The sequence below is a fragment of the Anas platyrhynchos genome, chromosome 8 (assembly GCF_047663525.1).
Source record: "Anas platyrhynchos isolate ZD024472 breed Pekin duck chromosome 8, IASCAAS_PekinDuck_T2T, whole genome shotgun sequence".
NCBI lineage: Eukaryota > Metazoa > Chordata > Aves > Anseriformes > Anatidae > Anas > Anas platyrhynchos.
The window spans coordinates 33,047,634-33,066,138 of record NC_092594.1 but is presented as its reverse complement, the minus strand read 5'-3'; the positions used below and the strand labels follow the sequence as shown (position 1 = coordinate 33,066,138).

General features: G+C 42.4%; 1 protein-coding gene and 1 long non-coding RNA gene across 4 annotated transcripts in view; one reads left to right on the top strand and one right to left on the bottom strand.

Moving 5' to 3' along the window:
- Positions 1 to 2,168: 2,168 nt before the first annotated feature.
- LOC113844268 (uncharacterized) lies at positions 2,169 to 5,076 on the bottom strand. The gene is made up of 2 exons (XR_003498704.3): positions 4,940 to 5,076; positions 2,169 to 2,423 (listed from the first exon to the last, which is right to left on the bottom strand). It is a non-coding gene; the product is annotated as an uncharacterized lncRNA (long non-coding RNA).
- Positions 4,991 to 18,505, top strand: part of TTC39A (tetratricopeptide repeat domain 39A) — a 48,826-nt gene continuing 35,311 nt past the window's right edge. Inside the window, exons 1-3 of one of the 3 annotated variants that reach the window (XM_072041623.1) lie at positions 4,991 to 5,194; positions 13,878 to 13,951; positions 15,162 to 15,266. In XM_072041623.1, coding sequence (XP_071897724.1) covers positions 15,202 to 15,266 — 65 coding nt within the window. In that variant the 5' untranslated portion in view covers positions 4,991 to 5,194; positions 13,878 to 13,951; positions 15,162 to 15,201. Of the gene's footprint in view, positions 5,195 to 12,851; positions 13,282 to 13,877; positions 13,952 to 15,161; positions 15,267 to 18,505 lie in introns of those variants that run through there. The other 2 variants (XM_038183328.2, XM_072041624.1) reach the window with 2 other exon arrangements.

Sequence of the window (18,505 nt, the reverse complement as noted above, 5' to 3'; positions counted from 1 at the left end):
TACAAGGTGTTCTGTTTGTAGTCTGATGGGAGGTGGTTAATTTTCAGAGAAAAAAATTGCTTGAATCTGGTAGTTAGCTGAAGTGCACATTAATCCCATCTGTCACTTACTTTGTTAGGAACTGTGGCAGCTTCAAAGAAAAATTCAGACTACTTTTGCCCAAGGATTTTTGCCTGCACAAAGCTTGCAGTGCCCAGATGTTTATGTGTCTAGGATTCATTTGTGACATATGTACAATACTATACTAGCTGCTGGCAACGTAAAGCAAATTCATATGGTTTGGCAGATCTTTAGTTTGACCCAGAGTGTATCCTTTTCAATATGTCAGCATAACGCCTCCTTCATGTCAAGGTCTGGACATAGACTGCTTGGTCAGAGGTTCTGGAGTTCCAGAAACTGTTTTACATCTGTCTTTGATTTGATTTTTTTTACTTTGCTACAGCAATTATAGATTTAAATATTACTCATCTAAGTGTTTCCAAATATTTTTTTTCTTGCTGTCTTTTAATGATGTATCAGATGGATTAGGTAATATAATATGTTCATTCATTTTATCAGTTTAATACGTATTCTTGAGGCCATTTTGACACCCTCTGCAGGATGTCCTTTTTTTTCAAGTCTCTGTTCATTTGATTCTATCATGAAACTGAAAACAATTGCTATTCATCTTGAATAACTTGATATCCTCACCATCTTTGTCTAATTTACTGTATTATGAGGTTATGTCATGTAAAAGTTCATTGAATTCACGGCAGACCATTGTACTCTTTATGTAAGAGATAATCTAATGTCTAGCAGACAAATTGGCCATTTCCAATGCAAGGTAACTTTTAATTAAAAATTGTATCAGTGGTATATGCTGGCAATTAATGTTAAAGATCTGTTACATCACTGCCAAGTATTGGCATGGAATAAAGTGGTGATAAAGGTGCTTAATAAAGAACCTGACATACTGAGTTGAGTTGTCTAGAAAGCTTCAGCATCAAGGACTTTATGCCAGGAAACCTGATGTGACAAGGAATAGTAACCCTTCTGCTTAATACTTAAAACCTGTTGTGTTAGGTCTCAATATTGGGCATAACAGTTTCTTAGGTTTGTAGACTTCCGTGCCACCCTTTCCACCTGACACTCCAGCTGCATGTCACTTCTTTGCATAAGTAACATCAGCCTGCAGAACCATGTTGCCTACTGTTTTTTCCCTGCTAACTTCTCAACAATTTAGCTACTGAAATTAAAAATTCACTGTTTCAGAATTTGAATTTTTAGCAAAACTACAACTTCAGTAGTGGAGTGTTTTAGTTATGCTTTAGCCTCAATCTTCAAATGTGCTACCTCGTGTTTTGCAATACTGATAGAGTGGTATTTTTAGATGATTATGTGATGATATAGAGGGAACAGGGCTAACATACAAAAGGATAAAACGAGAAAAGTAACTTATCTGTTCAAAACATTGGCAATTCAAGACATGTCTTTAGAATTCCATAATATGTCAGTGAATACTCTTGAATTTAATTTCATTTTTAGGGTGATGGCTGGCATTCCAATATATCCATTCATTACTGTAAAATGGAAGAGGATTTACCTTGTGCAATTGTAAAACTACAGGAAAAAGTCGAATTAAAAGCAAATTGTCAACAGTTAGAACTAGAAGTAGACAGTAACCTTCTGCAAGTTTGAAATAGACTCCTTTGGTAAGTAGAGTGGAACTTTACCTATATGGGTGTTACTGACCTGTTGAACTCTGTGCAGGATAACTTGCATGTTGCCTTCCTTGTTGGCAGCATGATGTAAGTGTTAAAATTAAAAGCGCAGTGAGGGAAGGGCAAAACAAATTTGAAGCAGAGGCTAAGGGCGCAATTTCCAGTTGGGCAGATACAGGTTTTCCAAGCTGTAACACTTGATGCTTGTGCAAACAAAATCTTCACATCTTTCTGCCCTAGGGATGTGTCTGGCATTTGATCTAGTGAAACTCTTAAGCTATCAAGAGAGCTATAGAGCTCCTGTTTCCAGGGAGCTTTGCGGTTAGAGGAAAGCCACTGTCTGCACACGCTGCCCTGTACGAATGGTAATTTGGTACCTGTGTAGGGAGAGAGGACAGCACAATGTAAGGAATTCTATGTGCAGAAAAGTCAGGGAGACAAAAGAAAATAAAACAAACAAACAAAAACTACTTTTTTGTTTATATATTGATAGTGAAGCATGAGAATTCCTAGTTTGGAATTTTTGTGGGAAGCCTCTCAAAGAATTTTGGCTTGTATCTGTTACATCCCAGAAAGATGTGAAGGAACTTTCCATCTTCCCTGTTATTCGTTCCCATCAGGAACTGATCACGTGATGGGCTATCAGTAACAGCTGCATTGCCATTTCTTGTTCAGAACACAATTCTTCTTGTGCAAAATTGAGACACATTGAACTGGCAGGACCTGACATGGAAAATGAAAAGCATTAGTTTTTAAAGAAGGTAATCAACGAGCTGATAGGGAAAATGCTGCATTGTTTGGATGTGTATTTAAGAGGTCAGGATGTTGTTTCTACTTATCTCACTGAATTATTGAATGATTTTGGACAAAACACTGTAATTTTCATCTGCTTCCTGTTTTCTAAATGACAAAGGGTCTGATAGTGTATTATGTAACTGCTGAAAGTAAGAAAGACGTTGTGCAGAGTAGAAACAATATAAACCTATTTTATTTCTGCGTATTCTAAGGCTAAGAGAGATGGTATTTTTCTGCTTGTATATCAGGCAGTTGCACTCCAGGACTATACAAACAACTGGAATTAGATAAAAAAAATTGGCAGAAACGCTTCTCTGAGCAAGATATTCTTGCGTGACGATTTAGTTTGCTGATAATTCAGGTTGAAATTCTTACCTTCACTTCAGAGGCCTGTCCCAGCTGCCATTGGCCAGCAAGAGATCCTTGTAAGGCTATTTACATACTGACAGCTTTCTCTTTTGTGTCTGACAGTGCCCAAGTCAATAAAAGAATTCTGATCCACTTATTCAGACTGATTTTCTTGTGTGGACAGACTCAGTATTTACTCAGTATTTATTCCATTGCGACTGTAGTGTTAAAACTTCTTATATGCATCTTTGTCATTAAAAATGTACTACTTAGAGCCAAAAGGTCATTAGGATCACTTTCCACAGACTGCAGTCACACTTGAGATGTGACCACACCTGGTTTATATAACTCATAAACTAATTTTGAAAAGTTCAAAGGATCTTTAGGTAAAATCCATCTTGTAAGTGTTAAGGAAAATGACCTGAAGCTCTATCAACACCTCCTTGTTCTTAAATACTCTTCTGAAAGATTGATTCATGTCTCTGAGTTCTAAATGGTTCTGAGAAATTTGTAGTATGAAATCCCATTTTTAGGCTCACATTTAATACTTATTTACTGAATAAATAGCTTGGTAGAGGCCTGAAAATTGCATGTAAAATATGTGCTGAATATTAGAGTTGGAGATTAAAAATCTCTAATTTCCTTTAATATGCTATTCATTTTTGTGAAAATATTTCTGTCAGATAATGAAAGTGTAACTGGTGTGTTCATGAACGTACAATGACACACTCAGGAAAATAATACATTTAAACTGCAGTTAAGTTATTGATGCAACCCTTGTTTTACTGTTCTAGCTTTTTTAGCTTTGTCCCTACAACAATGAATTCCTAAAGGTTGGGGGAAAAATGCAATTATATGCTGGGGTGACTACTGATTTAAAAAAAATAAAATTAAAAAAAAATAGTTAAATGCAACTAGCTATTGAAAACGGGCTGTACCTACACAGTGCTAGGGAATTGTCACCTATGGGAAAGCTTTATGTATGTTACAAGTATCCTATGCTGAAAAAATGTGGTTTTTGCATCTGTGCCACGTAGCTGTGAAGGTGCACGTCACCACTTCTTATAATGCCCCTCATTTATTTAAAGTGTTTGATTTAGTTAAGACTTCATTTTTTCTCCTGTCTTCAGCTCTTCAGACTAACAAATCATGCTCAAATTGATCAAATGCATTCTTCTCAATTTGCTTCTCTCAAAAAATCTGTACCCTGTGCAGCGGAGCTTGAGGCAGGGGTGCCACCTACCTCGTATTTCACACATCATGAACCACATTGCCAGTGTTCAGCTAACAAATTCTTTTTCCTTTTAACCTCATCCACCTCCTTCTTCTTAATGTGCCCATTGTTTCATTATGTCAACCACGTCCTTTCTGTTTGTCCTGCCACTCCCTCCTCTGTGTGTACCTTTCTCTTCTTTCCCCTGTTCATTTCCTTCCACAGCCTGTTACCCCTGTAAGCCTGAAGCTTACTGCTGATTATAATATATGCAACTGCTGATTATAATATATGCAACTAATGGTAACAGTTGTGTCAGTATTCCATATCGGGGTGTAGTTTGTTGCTTTTTTCCCCTACTTTGTTCTTGAACTTACTCTCCACTTGCTCATTAACTGATAAATTTCAGCTGTGTGCACTGCTGGTGATAGTCGTTTAGTACAACCTGCTCACCTTGTGTGGGGGGCTGGGGGCTGCACCTTTACAAGTGCTAACCCAGTGTAGGTTGATTCAAAACTCTGGGAAATCCGGATTATATTTTGCTCCTGTTTCTTCACAACAGGAGTTAATGGCTCTCATGTTAACGCAACGGAATCAATAATGCAAGAACAAACTTAAAAACAATCTCTTAATTAGCCTAGAGTGTATTAAGTAATAGCGCATGATTTCTTCGCAGTTTGTGTTTGGAAACGCTTCATAGCTTAGGGCTGAATTGAAAAGCTGGTAACATGCCCTTGAGGTGAAGGGGCTGGTGCCACATTCGCTCACCTGCCCACCTCCCCCTTCCCAGCACCCAGAGCTCCCCCGGCTCCCCGGGCCGCCCTGTGCCCCCCCAGCCCCTCAGCGGCGCCTCCCCGGGGCGGGCGCTGCCTCAGCCGCTCACCTGCGGAGGCGGCCCCGCGGCGGGGCCCGGCCCGGCCCTGCCCGAACATGCGCCGAGCCTCCCGCCCGCTGCTGCTCCACACCATGCGAGCTGCCTGCGGCGGCCGCCCGCGCCGGGGAGCAGCAGCAGCAGGAGCAGTACCCGCAGTAGCAGCAGTACCAGCAGCGGCCGCCCTCGGCTCCGGCCTCCCTCTCGTACCACAGCGGCTGCAGCCGGGGCCGCCGCCTCCATGGAGCCCCGCGCGGCGGGCGGCAGGTGCGGGGCTGAGGCGGGGCGCGGGAGCCGCCTTCAGCGCGGCGCTGAGGGGGCCGGGGGGCGGCCGGGGGCGGTGCTGCGGGCTCGGGACGGCCCCGTCCCGGCTTATGGGGGGGGGACGGGGGGCGGCTGGGGAATGGAGTTCCCCCTGCTGCTGCCCCCCTTCGAACGGGACCACTGAGGGGGCAGCAGGCGGCTTGCTCTTGTAGGTACCTTTTTTTTTTTTTTTTTTTTTTTGCGTAGGAGGTGTAAGCAAATCACCTACCTGCGCTTGCAGTCCTGCAGTAGCTGCATGTAAATTTAACTTTGTCTTCGCCGTCTCACTCAAGAGCGGGGCGATTTCGGCCTCTGAAGTCTGTGGGAGAGCCCGGAGGAGCAAGTCCTGCCCCGCCGAGCTGCCAGCACCCCCAGTCACCACAGGGCTCCCCGCCACCTGCCCGCAGCAGCAGGGGGATCGCTTCCCTCAGCCCTTCCACGTGTGCCCCTAAAAGCCTTCCCTTGCCCCTAAAGCACATAAACTTGCACTGTGTGCCTTTGAGGGAGTTGTTCCTACGCAGGCTGAATCAGTGTGCAAATAATGTTCTTCCTTGGTGGCGACGACACGTTGCACGTTACAGGCAGGTGCATCGAGGCCTGTTCATGGCTTCCCTGGCTGACACGACTTCTGAAACCATCTGCTTTATGGGCTGCGTGGGGTAAAACTTGCAGGGCTGTGGTTCCTGGAGGGCGTTTCTCTACTCAGAAGGGCGGTCAAGGGTCCGTTTGTGGCTCTTGGAGAAGTGTCGAAGAGGTGTTGTGCTCCATCTCTGCCTGGGTGCTTTCCTCGTGTTTTAATGTTGAAAACAGCATCGGTCTGAGGCGTTAAGTGGTCTGCAGAAACCGTGGCAGAAAACATTTCCTGCATTTTAGATTATGTAAGCTATACAGTCGCGCTCATTTTTTGTTGATGTCACATTCTAGCTCAACAACTCTTTAAAGGACCGATATTTTTTTATTATTATTATTATTTTACTCTAGGAGGAAAGTTAGGTCATACGCTTGCAGCGATGATTTTAAATGACATTGTTCAAAGACTGTTGTGCTTCCAGCTCTTGTGCTTGTACTGACAATAGCAGGAGCAAAAGGACTGAGAGATTGCGACCCTGGCTTCATGGCACTTCAGGATGTTTTGAGCATGCAGAAGGATGTTTGCAAAAGCGCTCAGAAGCAGCAGCAGCTTGTTGAGTGGTGTTGGTTTGGGCAGGCTGTCCCAAAAGTCAGGGTGTGCTGGTGAAGCTGTGGAGAACTTGGTGCTGGGTCCTCTTCTCCTTTCTGTAGCTCCATCTACTGGAATCAGCTGTGGTGTTCCAGCCTGGAATTGCCCTGGGATGTCAGGTACTTCAGATGTTTCAGTTACTGTGCTACAAAGTGCTGAAAACAAGTTGCATTATGTTTCAGGTTTTCACTAATTATTGGGAAAAATATTACTATTTCCATATTATACTTCCCATTTTACTCAAAACCGCACCTTTAAAACCGCATTGAAGATCCTAGAAAACACTTTTGTAGGGCTGAGCTTGTGGTTTCTTAGGTTTTGGACGTGTTTTGGGAACAGAGTGAAATTATTAGGTCATGTTTGGAGGACATGATGGTCTAGTGGACTGCTTGGAACTGAAAACAAAATGCCTTTTTTTTTTTTTTTTTTAATAGAGGCGATGGAAAATGACCTTGCATTTTGCCTATTTTCAGCTTTTGTCTTCACTTTGATAATAACAAAATTTGGTTGTCTTTTGTGGACAAGCAATAGTGAAAAGATGGCCTAAATATCAGGGTGGGCATTCAGATGTACTTGGCTTAACGGCTTAAATCTTGAATGCAAATCAGATAGAAGGCACTACAGACCTTGCACATGCTTTTTACTTTCTTTCTCTTTGGCTCTGAATAAAATTGTTTTCCTGAATTGGTGAAATCTTCTCACTACATCTGTGTCAATTTTTTTTTTTTGACCAATGTCTGTTTCTTGTCAAAAATGGAAAAAATGCCAGAAAGTTCCCAGACTGCTCTGTTTCCAAGTCCCAAATCGTCCCTGCTTTTTATTTTTTCAGTCCCCATGTAGCTTTCTCAGTTGTTTCTGCACTCTGTGAAATGGGGAGAATAATAACTGTCTGCCTCTTGAGGCGGTTGTGCCTAAGAATAATGTTGAAAATGGCTTTAGAAGCACTGAGTGCCAAGAAAACTTGCTACTAGTGCTTTTTTTTTCTGTTCTTGGGTATTGATTCAATTCTCAGGTTCAAGAGAATTATAAAAGGGTTGTATTGAAGTACTGTGCTTGAATTTTTATTTAATTGGAGAGAATGTGGCATTGTTATTGGCCAAGGTACCATGAAGTATGCTGTGCAGATAACTTCTCAAACACAAAGTTAGTTTATTGGAAGCTTTCAGGGAAATATGCTTTGAAATTTCATGCAAAGCAATGATGAAAGGCTAAGCAGCAATCCCCTATTTGTGCAAAATTTTTTTGTGTTGTTCCTACATGTAATTTTGATGAGAGCATAAAGCAGTTCAGCAATGGAGTTGGAACAAAAGCATGGTTTCTTTTTTTAAGTTGCAATAAAACATGACCGAGTAGTTCATTTAGAAAAAGATTTGCATATTTTTAACACAAAACAAACAAAACATTGCAGCTCAGAATAAATAAGGCTGGAAGAATACATTTTGGGCCAAAATGTATATTTCATCCCTTCCATATTTTCATCTCATTGAAATCTGAAAGAGCCGGAGTGTAAGCCAACATGAAAAAGTACAAACCAGACTTTGCAAAACGCTGAAATAGGAAGTAGGGCTAGCTATTTCGGGACCTACCAATCACTCTTTATTCAGTTGATTATTGGTAGGCAGTGGAGAATCCAACCAAAAGTGAATATTCTCCAATATCGCTCCCTCACTTCCCGCTGAATCTTATGTCAGTAATTTCACAGACCTCTAGCCTGATCTTGTACTACTTCAAAAATCAAAATTAATGGATATTTTCTGGCTTCTTATGATGAACATGTCAGATATGAACTTGCATTTTGCAAAAGCCTTTTTGTGTGTGCATGCTGTGTACCTAGGTGTGCTCAGCACTAGTGCAGGACAATGATCTGGCTCAGCTCTTGTTGAATTCTCATCAGTTTTAATATGAACAGGATTAGGCCTCTAAAAAGTCAGAATCAGAGGTGTAGGGTGACCACACGTAGTAAAACTGAGACATTAGAGGATTTGGGAAAAAGGGCAAATGGGTATTGTAAGGTAGTCTAAATACCTTAAAACTCTTTAAAAAAAAAAAAAAAAGAAAAAAAAAAGCCATAATATGAATTACATTTGTACTTCAAATTGTCATAAATTGTAGAGTATTTTAATTGGTAAAGAGGAGCTGGTAAAAGTTAAGCATTAACGCAGACTGATTTACAGATGAAAATTTACTCTGAGTTGCAGTGTTCCTGTAAATTCCTGTAATGCTGAATGTATTTGTTTTCTTTTAATATTGACCCTGTGTGAGCTGATTTTACTGTGTGCATTCCAACCGGTTAGTGCAGCTTTAGGAGGCTGGGTTGATAATCTTAATTTTTTCTCATTGTGTTTGGTGCAGGCAGTTTGACTAACTGGGACTGATCTCCCCCAGTGCTGCATTTAGCCCTCTGTAAGCAGCTGTGTCAGTAGAACATCCCTGCTCATGGAAAGGGAGCCACAAAAGTGACACAAATACTTTTCATTTGTCTGAACAAATCTACCTAAATGAATTTATTGCATTGTTTGCCTGTTCAAATACAGGATGAGAACTGTCAACGTAATGCAACCTAGATCCTGCTCGGTGCAAGTTAAACAGTGGTGGGACCGAGGGCACGACAGAAGTCTTTGCTGGACTTTGTTCCTCTCCCATGACTGCTTTGCCACATCCCATTGTTCCGTGAGCTTTTTCTGAAACGTGAGAGCCAAAAGCACGAGCGTATTTTTAACAGAAAGTTTCCAATGTTGCTGAGACACCAGCAGCTTGGCGCTTTCAGAGCTGAGTTAGCCCTGGAAAAGGACTGTGTCATGGTCCCTGTGCAACCTGAAGTACTGACTAAGGTCTCTCGAATTGCAGAATTGCATTGCATTTGTGTTTTCCATACTTCAAACCTTTCCAATTGCTGTGCTATTGGTAGAAGCAGTGACATTTCTGCAGCACCCGGGAGTGTTAGTCACAGGCCACAAATGTGTTTGAGAGCACAAAGATAAACGCTGAGGTATTTCTCGCTTGGCACACGGATCAGGAAGGGGTATGGTAGAATTAATTTTCTTGCATAAACTTATTTGCTTCCAAATTATGAGAAAGCTTGTGCATTGTCTGAAAACTGAATGCGAATGAATTATTAACCAGACTGGTTCTTCTTTTCATGATAATGGAGCAGATTGTTTTGGTTCTGTTCTGTTCAATGGTGATGTTTCTGAAGATGTGCAGTGGAAAGGTACCCGGTGTGTCGGCAAGCCAAGCTGTGTTATGTTGGAGGTGTCTTAAATCAGATCTGAGCGTGGGGACAAACAAAGTGGGGACAAACTCGTGAGCTGAATCTGCAGCCCTTCAGATGAACGGGACGTGCTCCTTGCCTTTGGTGCAGCAAGGCCATGTGCCGAGCAGTCCCTGCTGGCTGCAGAAATGCTTTGGTGGAAGAGCAGCAGCAGAAGGCAGCCGTTCTCTGCAGGCAGGTACCGCTGGGGTGAAGGCAGAACCCAGCCTGGCATTTGCTGGAGTAGCTCTGCTGATGTTTCTGCCTAAGATTAAAGCGGTGCCAGTCATTACTGAGCACAATTGTGCTAATGCTGTGCAAGCCCTGCGACAGAAGGTCCCTGGTATGATTACAGAGGTTTTGCAGAGAAGTTCCTTTGGAACTGGAAGATAATCTTTCCCTTGGATGCTTTTGTCTGATCTTGCCTCTCACTTGCTTTAAGTGTTAGTGACTAGATGTGGCTGTGAAAACAGGGGGCGCTTCCACTGCTCCCTGTGTCTCCTGGTTGTGGGGGGAAGAGGTGGCTACCGAGTCACCAGCACTTGGTTCTCTCTGGGGTGGTTTCCATCAAGGACTGGGCAGTTTGGTTCTGTTCAACTCTGTTTCTTATTCTCCTCCTCCAAATTAAGGCATCTGTGCACGTAACCTAAGCTGATTTACACAGATAACGTAGATTTAGCAGAGAAACGTGTCCGTGTTTTTGATATGACTGATTTAACTTGCTCTTGGCATTTCACAATACTGAAGGAGCTCTTGAATTATTATCAAAAGCATTATTATAAAGGTTTGTAGCCACAAACTTCAGGCTTATCTTTTTTTTTTTCTCCAAAGGTCAGATAAATACTGAGTTCAGATGGGTCAGTTGTTCAGCGTTTTGTAGAGCATGAGTTTCAAGATTCTTTTTTATTAAAGAAATCCATAAAGCCAATGACAAGTCATATCAGCATATGTGCTGAAAACTTACAGTAAGAAATGAGTGAACATCACGCATGCAGGAAAATAAAACCTATGCAGAAACATTGTAACCCCCATCCTCCAAAATATCTCCCCCTCCCTTTTTTTGACCATGCAAAACATCCTGGTTCTTGTGCTTTGGAGAACGCTTTACTTTTCGTTAAGATTCATGGATTTAATTTTGAATGAAATATATAAGCAAACTAAGCACTGTTGCTGTTTGGATAAAAAGCATTTGATGTTTAAGCAAAAAGAGCGTTGCCCTAAGATGTCCTGAGTAATTGTGCTTCTGAGTAGAGGCAGTGGGGATGCAGTACAGTGGGATCAGGTCTTACACTAAGCCACAGGATATACTGGAATTGTGATTTGTGAAGCACCCCAGCTGTGGTCCCCAGGGCAGAGAACGATGATTTCATAAATAATCAGGCCACAATGAGAACCATCTGATTGTCCTTACAAGACCTGCAGCCAAAAATCAGGAAACGGAAAGAAGCTTTCAAAACCGAGGAGAAAAGAGCCTAAATGTGGAGATGTTCCTGATCTTAATTTCTTCGGTTTGTTTCATTTAGTTCAAAGAAAACATTGGTATGTGTGTTGGAAGAGAAGCTTCATGCTGAAGGTCTGAGAGTGTAATTGTTACTGGACAAGTGATGCTCAAAGACAAACCAGCCAGCTCAAGTCCTGAAGACGTTGGCAGGGACAGGCAGAGCCCTCACCATGCAGAGCTCCAAAGGACAATTTTGGCCATACAATATCAGCTAGACATGGGATAAACAGCTACTGAAAATGATGAACAGTCCTTCCCGAGTAGCTCGGGATCATGGCGTAGAAGCACCTTGGTTAATTGTAAGTGGTAATTAGCAGTTATTCCCAAGTGGGGAAAAAAGCAGTGATGTCTTTTATGTCTGGTTGTAGCCCAGGTATGCGCTGCTGTTACAGACTTGTAAGGAGCCATTAAAGGGCAGCCTGTGGCTCTATTAGGGTAATTTTTATACCAAATGCAACACAGGCTTTTCCTGTACAGGATGTCATAAAACAGCAAGAGATTTAATCAGGTGTGTTAATGTCTCAGAGTATCTTCCTGAAATTATCATCTGCTTGTTTATTGGTTTTTGGGTCTTCCTTCAGCAGCTGACATCAGGATTGCCGTGTGTAATCTAACAAATAGGACCATGTACAGGAGGAAGGACACATAATTTTTGACATTAGATTATGTGCTCTTGGAGAAACTAACTTAGATAAATTAGATCATAACTGAACAACTTGCCCAGTCCAGCTGTCTTGGTGAGCGAGCTCAGTGCTGCCGGCTGCAGCTGCTGCCCTTGGGCCCAGGACCAGTGCTGCCGATGTGCCAGCAAAGCAGTTGGGGAGCATACACTGCTTTATTTTGGACAAAATCGGCCAGATGAGCTCACTCCACTGATTCAATTGTTTATGCCAACCCATTTTGCGTGACTCTAAAGAGAGAATTTTACAAAGACTGTAAAAAAATGTATTGCATCAAAAGCAGCGTGGCCAGCAGGGTGAGGGAGGGGTTTGTGCCCCTCTGCTCTGCTCTCGTGAGACCCCATCTGGAACCTTCATTCAGCTCTGGGCCCCAGCACCAGAAGGACATGGACGTATTAGAGCAAGTCCAGAGGAGGCCACGAGGATGATAAAGAGGTTGGAGCACCTCTCCTATGAAGACAGGCTGAGGGAGCTGGGGTTGTTCAGTCTGGAGAAGAGAAGGCTCTGGGGAGACCTTATAGTGGTCTTCCAGTACCTAAAGGGGTTGCAGGAAAGCCAGGGAGGGATTCTTTGTCAGGGGTATAGTGATAGGACAAGGAGGAATGGTTTTAAACTAAGAAAGGATAGATTTAGATTAGAAGGAGGAAATTCTTTACTCAGAGAGTGGTGAGGCACTGAACAGGCTGCCCAGAGAAGCTGTGGCTGCCCCATCCCTGGAGGTGCTCAAAGCCAGGCTGGAAGGGGTTTTGGGCAACCTGGGCTGCTGGGAGGTGTCCCTGCCATGGTCAGGGTTGGAATTAGGTGATCCTTAAGGTCCCTTCCAACCCAAACCACTCTGTGATTGCATGAAAGCCTCCTGAAGCTCTGGGAACCCCCAGCAACCTGCAGTTTGGTTGTGGACTCAAGCCTGTTTTGCGGAGACTCCTTGCTGGGAAGAAGCACATTGTTGTCTCTCTCACCTGTCTGCTTCTCAGCAATTCCTGCCTCAGCTCTCCTGCGTTTCGCCTGGCCTCATTTGACTCTCCCTCCTGGCTCCCAGGCTTCCAACGTGGTCCTCTGCTGCGTGCAGTCATTGTCATTGATTCAGCTCCCTGATCACAGGGATGCTTGCCTTCTGCCTCGCTCGCGCTGCGTGACAGACAGCTCTGCAGATCACAGCTCAGGCCGGCAGCTACCAGCACCTTCCAGACCAGCGGTGCCCAGCGGTTCCTGCCCCTTGCGTGGGGCAGCGTGGTGCCCTGGCGGGGAGCAGCGAGATGCTCAGTGCCCTGCCCTGCCCTGCGTGTGCGGAGCAGCGCCCGGTGCCTGCTGCTGCTGCTGCTGCTGGGTGCTGCTGCCCGGCCGCCCCGCGGGCGCAGTGCGGGTGAGGATGTCAGAGCACACCGGAGGGCTGATGGAAAGGTAGGTGGCCGGGCTCCCGGCTTCCCCTCTGGGGCAGGGGTGGTGCTGATCTTACAGTGGAAAGCAGGAGAGGATCCGCAACCCGCTCGCTGAAGCATGACTAATCACTTTGCTAAAAGGCTCAGTGTTTTCGAGTTGGAAGTCTGGCTTTTTTTCCCCTTTATACGGCTATAAGCGATCAGTTGTAGCATTGATGAGAGGCGTGTGCCCTAGTTCAGGTTGTGAGCCCTTTACCTGGGAGCTACATCAAATGTCTGCTTTCCCTGGAGCACCGGGGAGGTGCACAACTTGGGTTTTGCTGCTGCTGGGGGTGGCACTGTGCTAATAATTCTTACTCCTGCAAAGATGCCAAGTAATCAGTGCATCTTGTTTGTGCTTTGAGCTTCAACAGCATGTGTTGTTTTTTTTAAAATCATCTTTCTGTTTTAAAAGGAGTACTGTGAAAAGGTTTAATTGTATTGAATGGGGTTTGATTTGTAATTCTCTGCGTGGAGGGAAACATATCAAAACAAAAACATAAAAATGTTGCTAGTCTAAATATTTTAAAGCAGAGGAAAGTATGTTTTATGCACTTCTAAATCTGCTGTTTGTTTCAGGGCTACGGGTTTAAAAAGGCATGCAAGAACTGCAATACACACAAACAGTGATTGGCAAAGTTTTAGTTATTACGGTAAGCGAGGCTCAGAATAGATTCCAGGAGGTGGGCAGACGTGATATTGCATTTTGTGTGAGGCGGATGCCAAGACTTGGTTAATCAATGTTTGCAAAGCACTTGGGGAGTCTCCTGGGTGCAGGACAACTTGCAGCGTATCTCAAGTGTGAAGTCAGCAGCCACTGTGAATGGCGTCGTGTGATGTTTCTCTCAGATTTATAATCCCGATTTTCCTGTGTATAATTTTGCCCTTTCTTCTTTGCAGTCATTATTCATAAAGTCAAAACTGAAACGCAGCTGAAGCGGTTATTACTGATGCTATCTGTTTGTTCTGTGCTCCCCTATCTTTTTTTCCTTAAGAAGATATCAGGATTTTGCTTCCTGGTGTTCTTTCAGCAGACTGTGTGTTTTGGCTGGTGGAGTCAGAAACCCAATGAGGATTTTTTTTTTTAATTTTGTTGTGGTAATTTTGTGTACAGACTTGGATACAACATATTAATGCAATATAGCTCTTTGATCATTAGATGCAGATGTTTCATCTGTCCTGACACTGACCAGGTTACTTTAACTTTGTTAGTGCAAGGTCTAATTTGTTTCTTCTGTGGTTTTTTGTCCAGCAGTTCTGATGGTGAGGAAGTTGGGCCAAATTTTTTCAGCTGGCCTGTCTTATCCCATTGCCAGTAACCCAAAGATCAGCTGAGAACCCCCGTGAAAGGTCAGGCTGACATGTAAATGCTGTGAAGGAGAAAAGTACAGTCAGACTAAGCCACAAAGATAATCTTCTGACTTCTGAGATGCAGCAGCAGTTTTTTGTTTGAGTGCAGCATCACTTCTTAAGGACAGTGACATTCCCGGCAGCACTCACAATGTGAAATTTTAGCCAACCTGTGAGCAGTAGTAGTCTACTGGGCAGAAACCAAGCTGAATGTGAGCTGAACTAAAGCAGCTGTTACAGCAGCAGGCAAAATAATAATTTGATGCAGTTTGGAAACATCTCTTCCTTAAGAAAAAGGCAATCAAACTAACGTCTCATCTCTGTGAGCCTTACACACAAAGTGTGTGTTGTCACCCAGTGCTTCTGTGTTCATGAGAAATGAGCTCATAAAATTGCTACAATTAGGAAGGCAATGGGAAGGCTAGCACTGAAGATGGGAAGTTGAAATGTAGAAGTAATGCACTGGTAGAAGGAGAACAGATGTGCTGAGTTTATTCTCTCTTCTTCTGGCAGGTCACCAACGTCAGACCTCAACACGGCATTGCATGAGTGCATGGCAGCTCTGGATTTATTTCTTAGCAACAAGTTCTCAGATGCTTTGGCTTCTTTACAAGCAAAGTAAGTTGGTTACTTATACCAGTTTCCCTTTGTTTATCTTTCTTTGCTTCACCATCTCACGAGAATTGCCTAGACAGCTAGTTCTCTATCAATAATTGATAAGACTATGGTTTTGGTTCAGAAAGGGATGGTAAATAATATATTAAGTTTTTGGCAAGACAGAATAAGTGCTTTACATGTGGTTGAGTAAGTAATGTGATTGATCAAAGGTAACTACAAAAAGTACTGAATTGCTATCCAGAGAAGTAACCATTTAGCTGTAGCACAGTATGTGAGATTCCTAACTCTGGAAAGAATTAAGTCTGACTTCTGTCACCCCCCGCCCCATTTTCTCACATACAGCCAAGTTTGTAGTTTTGTGCCTAAATCAGCAACTGACAGGGTGTCGTCAGGCTTGAGATGTGTTACTGTAGGTTTGAATTTAAATTTATAAGTTTGCTTTGTGACTGGATTATTTATTTATTTTCAAATACCTAACTGCTTGCAGAAACTTTCTCACAGCTTATTTTACAGTTCAGTGCTGCGGTCGTGCATTCTGTTTCCTCATTATATGTTGCCTGGCTGCAAGCAGTGAGGTCAAAAAATAACTTCTAAAAATTGTCTCATCAGTTTCTGTGATTTTTTTTTTCATACCCTGGCCTTAAGTTACCTGTGCTCTTGGATTCTTGAAGTCTGTGGTTAATTTGCATTTTTTTCCCTCAGTTTGCACCATGTATTTTTGAGCTAGCAGGAAATGACATTGTATGTTCTTCCAGGTCACTGGATTATCAAAAAAGTAAAATTCACAGGTGATACAGGCCCTCTCTTTTGCCAGTTCAATTTGTCTTTTTCTTTATCTTTGACTGCATGACTTGAGAAGTGTTTGAGGTTATCAGTGATCTAATGGGTCATGTAATAGAGCTCTGGGTACTTGCATGCAGAAGTTCAGAGAAGGCACATGCAAACACTTTTCAGTAAACATTATGACCCTTTACATTTGCTACAGACCAGGATGAGGCCTCAGATGTCCTCAGCAGGCGCAGCAGGTCGATCAGGTTGCATCAGCTTCCTTTCCACCCAATTACCTTTTACTCGCCTCACTCGTGTTATACATGAGTGTAGTCGTCAGTATTCTGCATCTCCTTTGCTTCCTCTTCCCAAGTCCTCCCCAAGCTGTGACTGCCCTGGCAGGAGCGTGTGTTAGAAATGCATCAGGGATAAATCTGATTTGCTTTGCTGGGCTATCGGCCTCAGTCTTTGGTACCAGAATCTGTAGCTTACCCATTTAAGTACACAGTGTGGAAGACATTCATAATAAATGGTAGGCTCAGGCATATTACTAACACTGGGTTTATTCACAGCAGTGTTGTTTTTGTGTTTATGTATCATCAGAAGATATCATTGAAATGGCAAGAATAATTGTTGTCATTAAGTTCTGATGGTAAAGCCCCTGTGCCCATCTGGAAATGCTTACTCAGTGTTTAGCACAGAATGGGGAGATACTTTTGGAGATCCCAAAGCACTGCAAAAGCTTGTGTGGCTGTGGTATTTTTTTACCCCATAAATCCATTTTTCTTGTATTACATATGGTTTCCATTCAGCTTTTGTCAGGCCCTGCAGAATACATTTCATGAGCTGCCATTCCATTTTTGTACCTGAGTGTGTTGCATATTGCAAAACCATTTTGAAACAGGTTTTTCATGTTAGCCTGTTACAAGGAGGCCTTATTCCTGTTGTCCTTTGGCAGCAGGGAAATACAGGCTTATGATCTTTGCAAGTGTATCGCAGAACCAGGATGCTAAATTTCCCCACAGATGATATCCATTATGAACACACTCCATCTCTTCAGGGAACAACAAGAGCTGTGGAGTGGGCACATGTGGTAATACTGAGTATTTTCTTTGGGAGTCATCAATTCCTCACTGCTGCCTTTTAGCATGCTGAGATTTGAAATTGGTTTTCACAGTCCATAAACATACTATCTTTGTTTAAAGAAATACTTTTCAGTTTTTACACGCTTGTAAAGAATATCTTATCCTAAATTTTGCAGCTTTGCCACTTAAGATGTTGTAGGACATACTCTGCTCTGTATTACATTGCTGCAGATTCACTAAATTACTCACATTTGGCTTCCACAATAAATGTATTTCCAACTGATTTGTACCATGTGTAGCTTAGAACAGATTTTGGCAATGGATGAGAATTAAAATCGGAAGATCTCTCTTAGCAGCTTAAAAAGAAATATCTAAGGATATTGTCTAGACTTGTGTTGAGATAAAGCTCTTTTTTCCTGTTAGAAAAAAACATATGCTCCATAAAGATGAGGACTTGTTTCATAAAAATCTTAGTCTGGTGTTTTTTCTTCATGTTATATAACATTTTGTTTCCTCAGCTACCTTTTTTGTTTTAGAGTTAGTTTTCTTTCTTATCATTAAAACTCTCGTTGCTCAACTGTGGGCTCCGGTTCTCTTGTGGTTCCTGCAGTAGATTTAATTAGTTTAATCTCTTATATGGAATATTCATATTCAGACTAAGAGCACCAAGAAATTTCTCAAATTTAGTTCCCAAACAAAATGTTTATTTTTAATATACACCCTGGTAACTGTGACAATGGGTAACACTAAAACTGACTTGTCTCAGGGGTGGGGACAAATCTTCTGTTCCTCCTCAACCCCAAGATACAGCAAATCAATTAAAAGCTGACTAGGTTTTTGTTCACTTGTAATTGCAAACAGATAATTAGCACTGAAAGAGTTGATAACAGTGAGATTTCCCCTTCCTTTCTGTGAAACAAATGTTTAATATTTTAACAATTATCCTGAAGGAAAGCATGGCATAATCACCTGACGGTTTGCTGATGTCAGATTGCTTGGGAGAATAGTAAATAATAAAGATAAATTCATGACGCAGAGCAATCTGGATCATTGGGTAAGCTGCAACACATCTGTCTTGCTGCTTGCAATATTATAAAAACGAGAGTGATTCATTCTGGGCAGTTGACTTTAACCTGGAAATAGTCTCCCCAAAGCCACTGGAGATGCTGGTAGAATGTTAATTCCAGAGTGACTGCGTCTGAAAGGTAAGCTCAGTCCTGTGATGTATGAATATGTCAGGTGGGTACGGAGACATTCTGGTACTGCTTTGATGGTTACTTATACAACTGTTATACTCTGCATAGCGGAGTTCTAGAATACTTATTTACCATCACTGGAATTTTTTTAATCCAAATTACAATATTGTAATTTGTTATTTTTTGTATT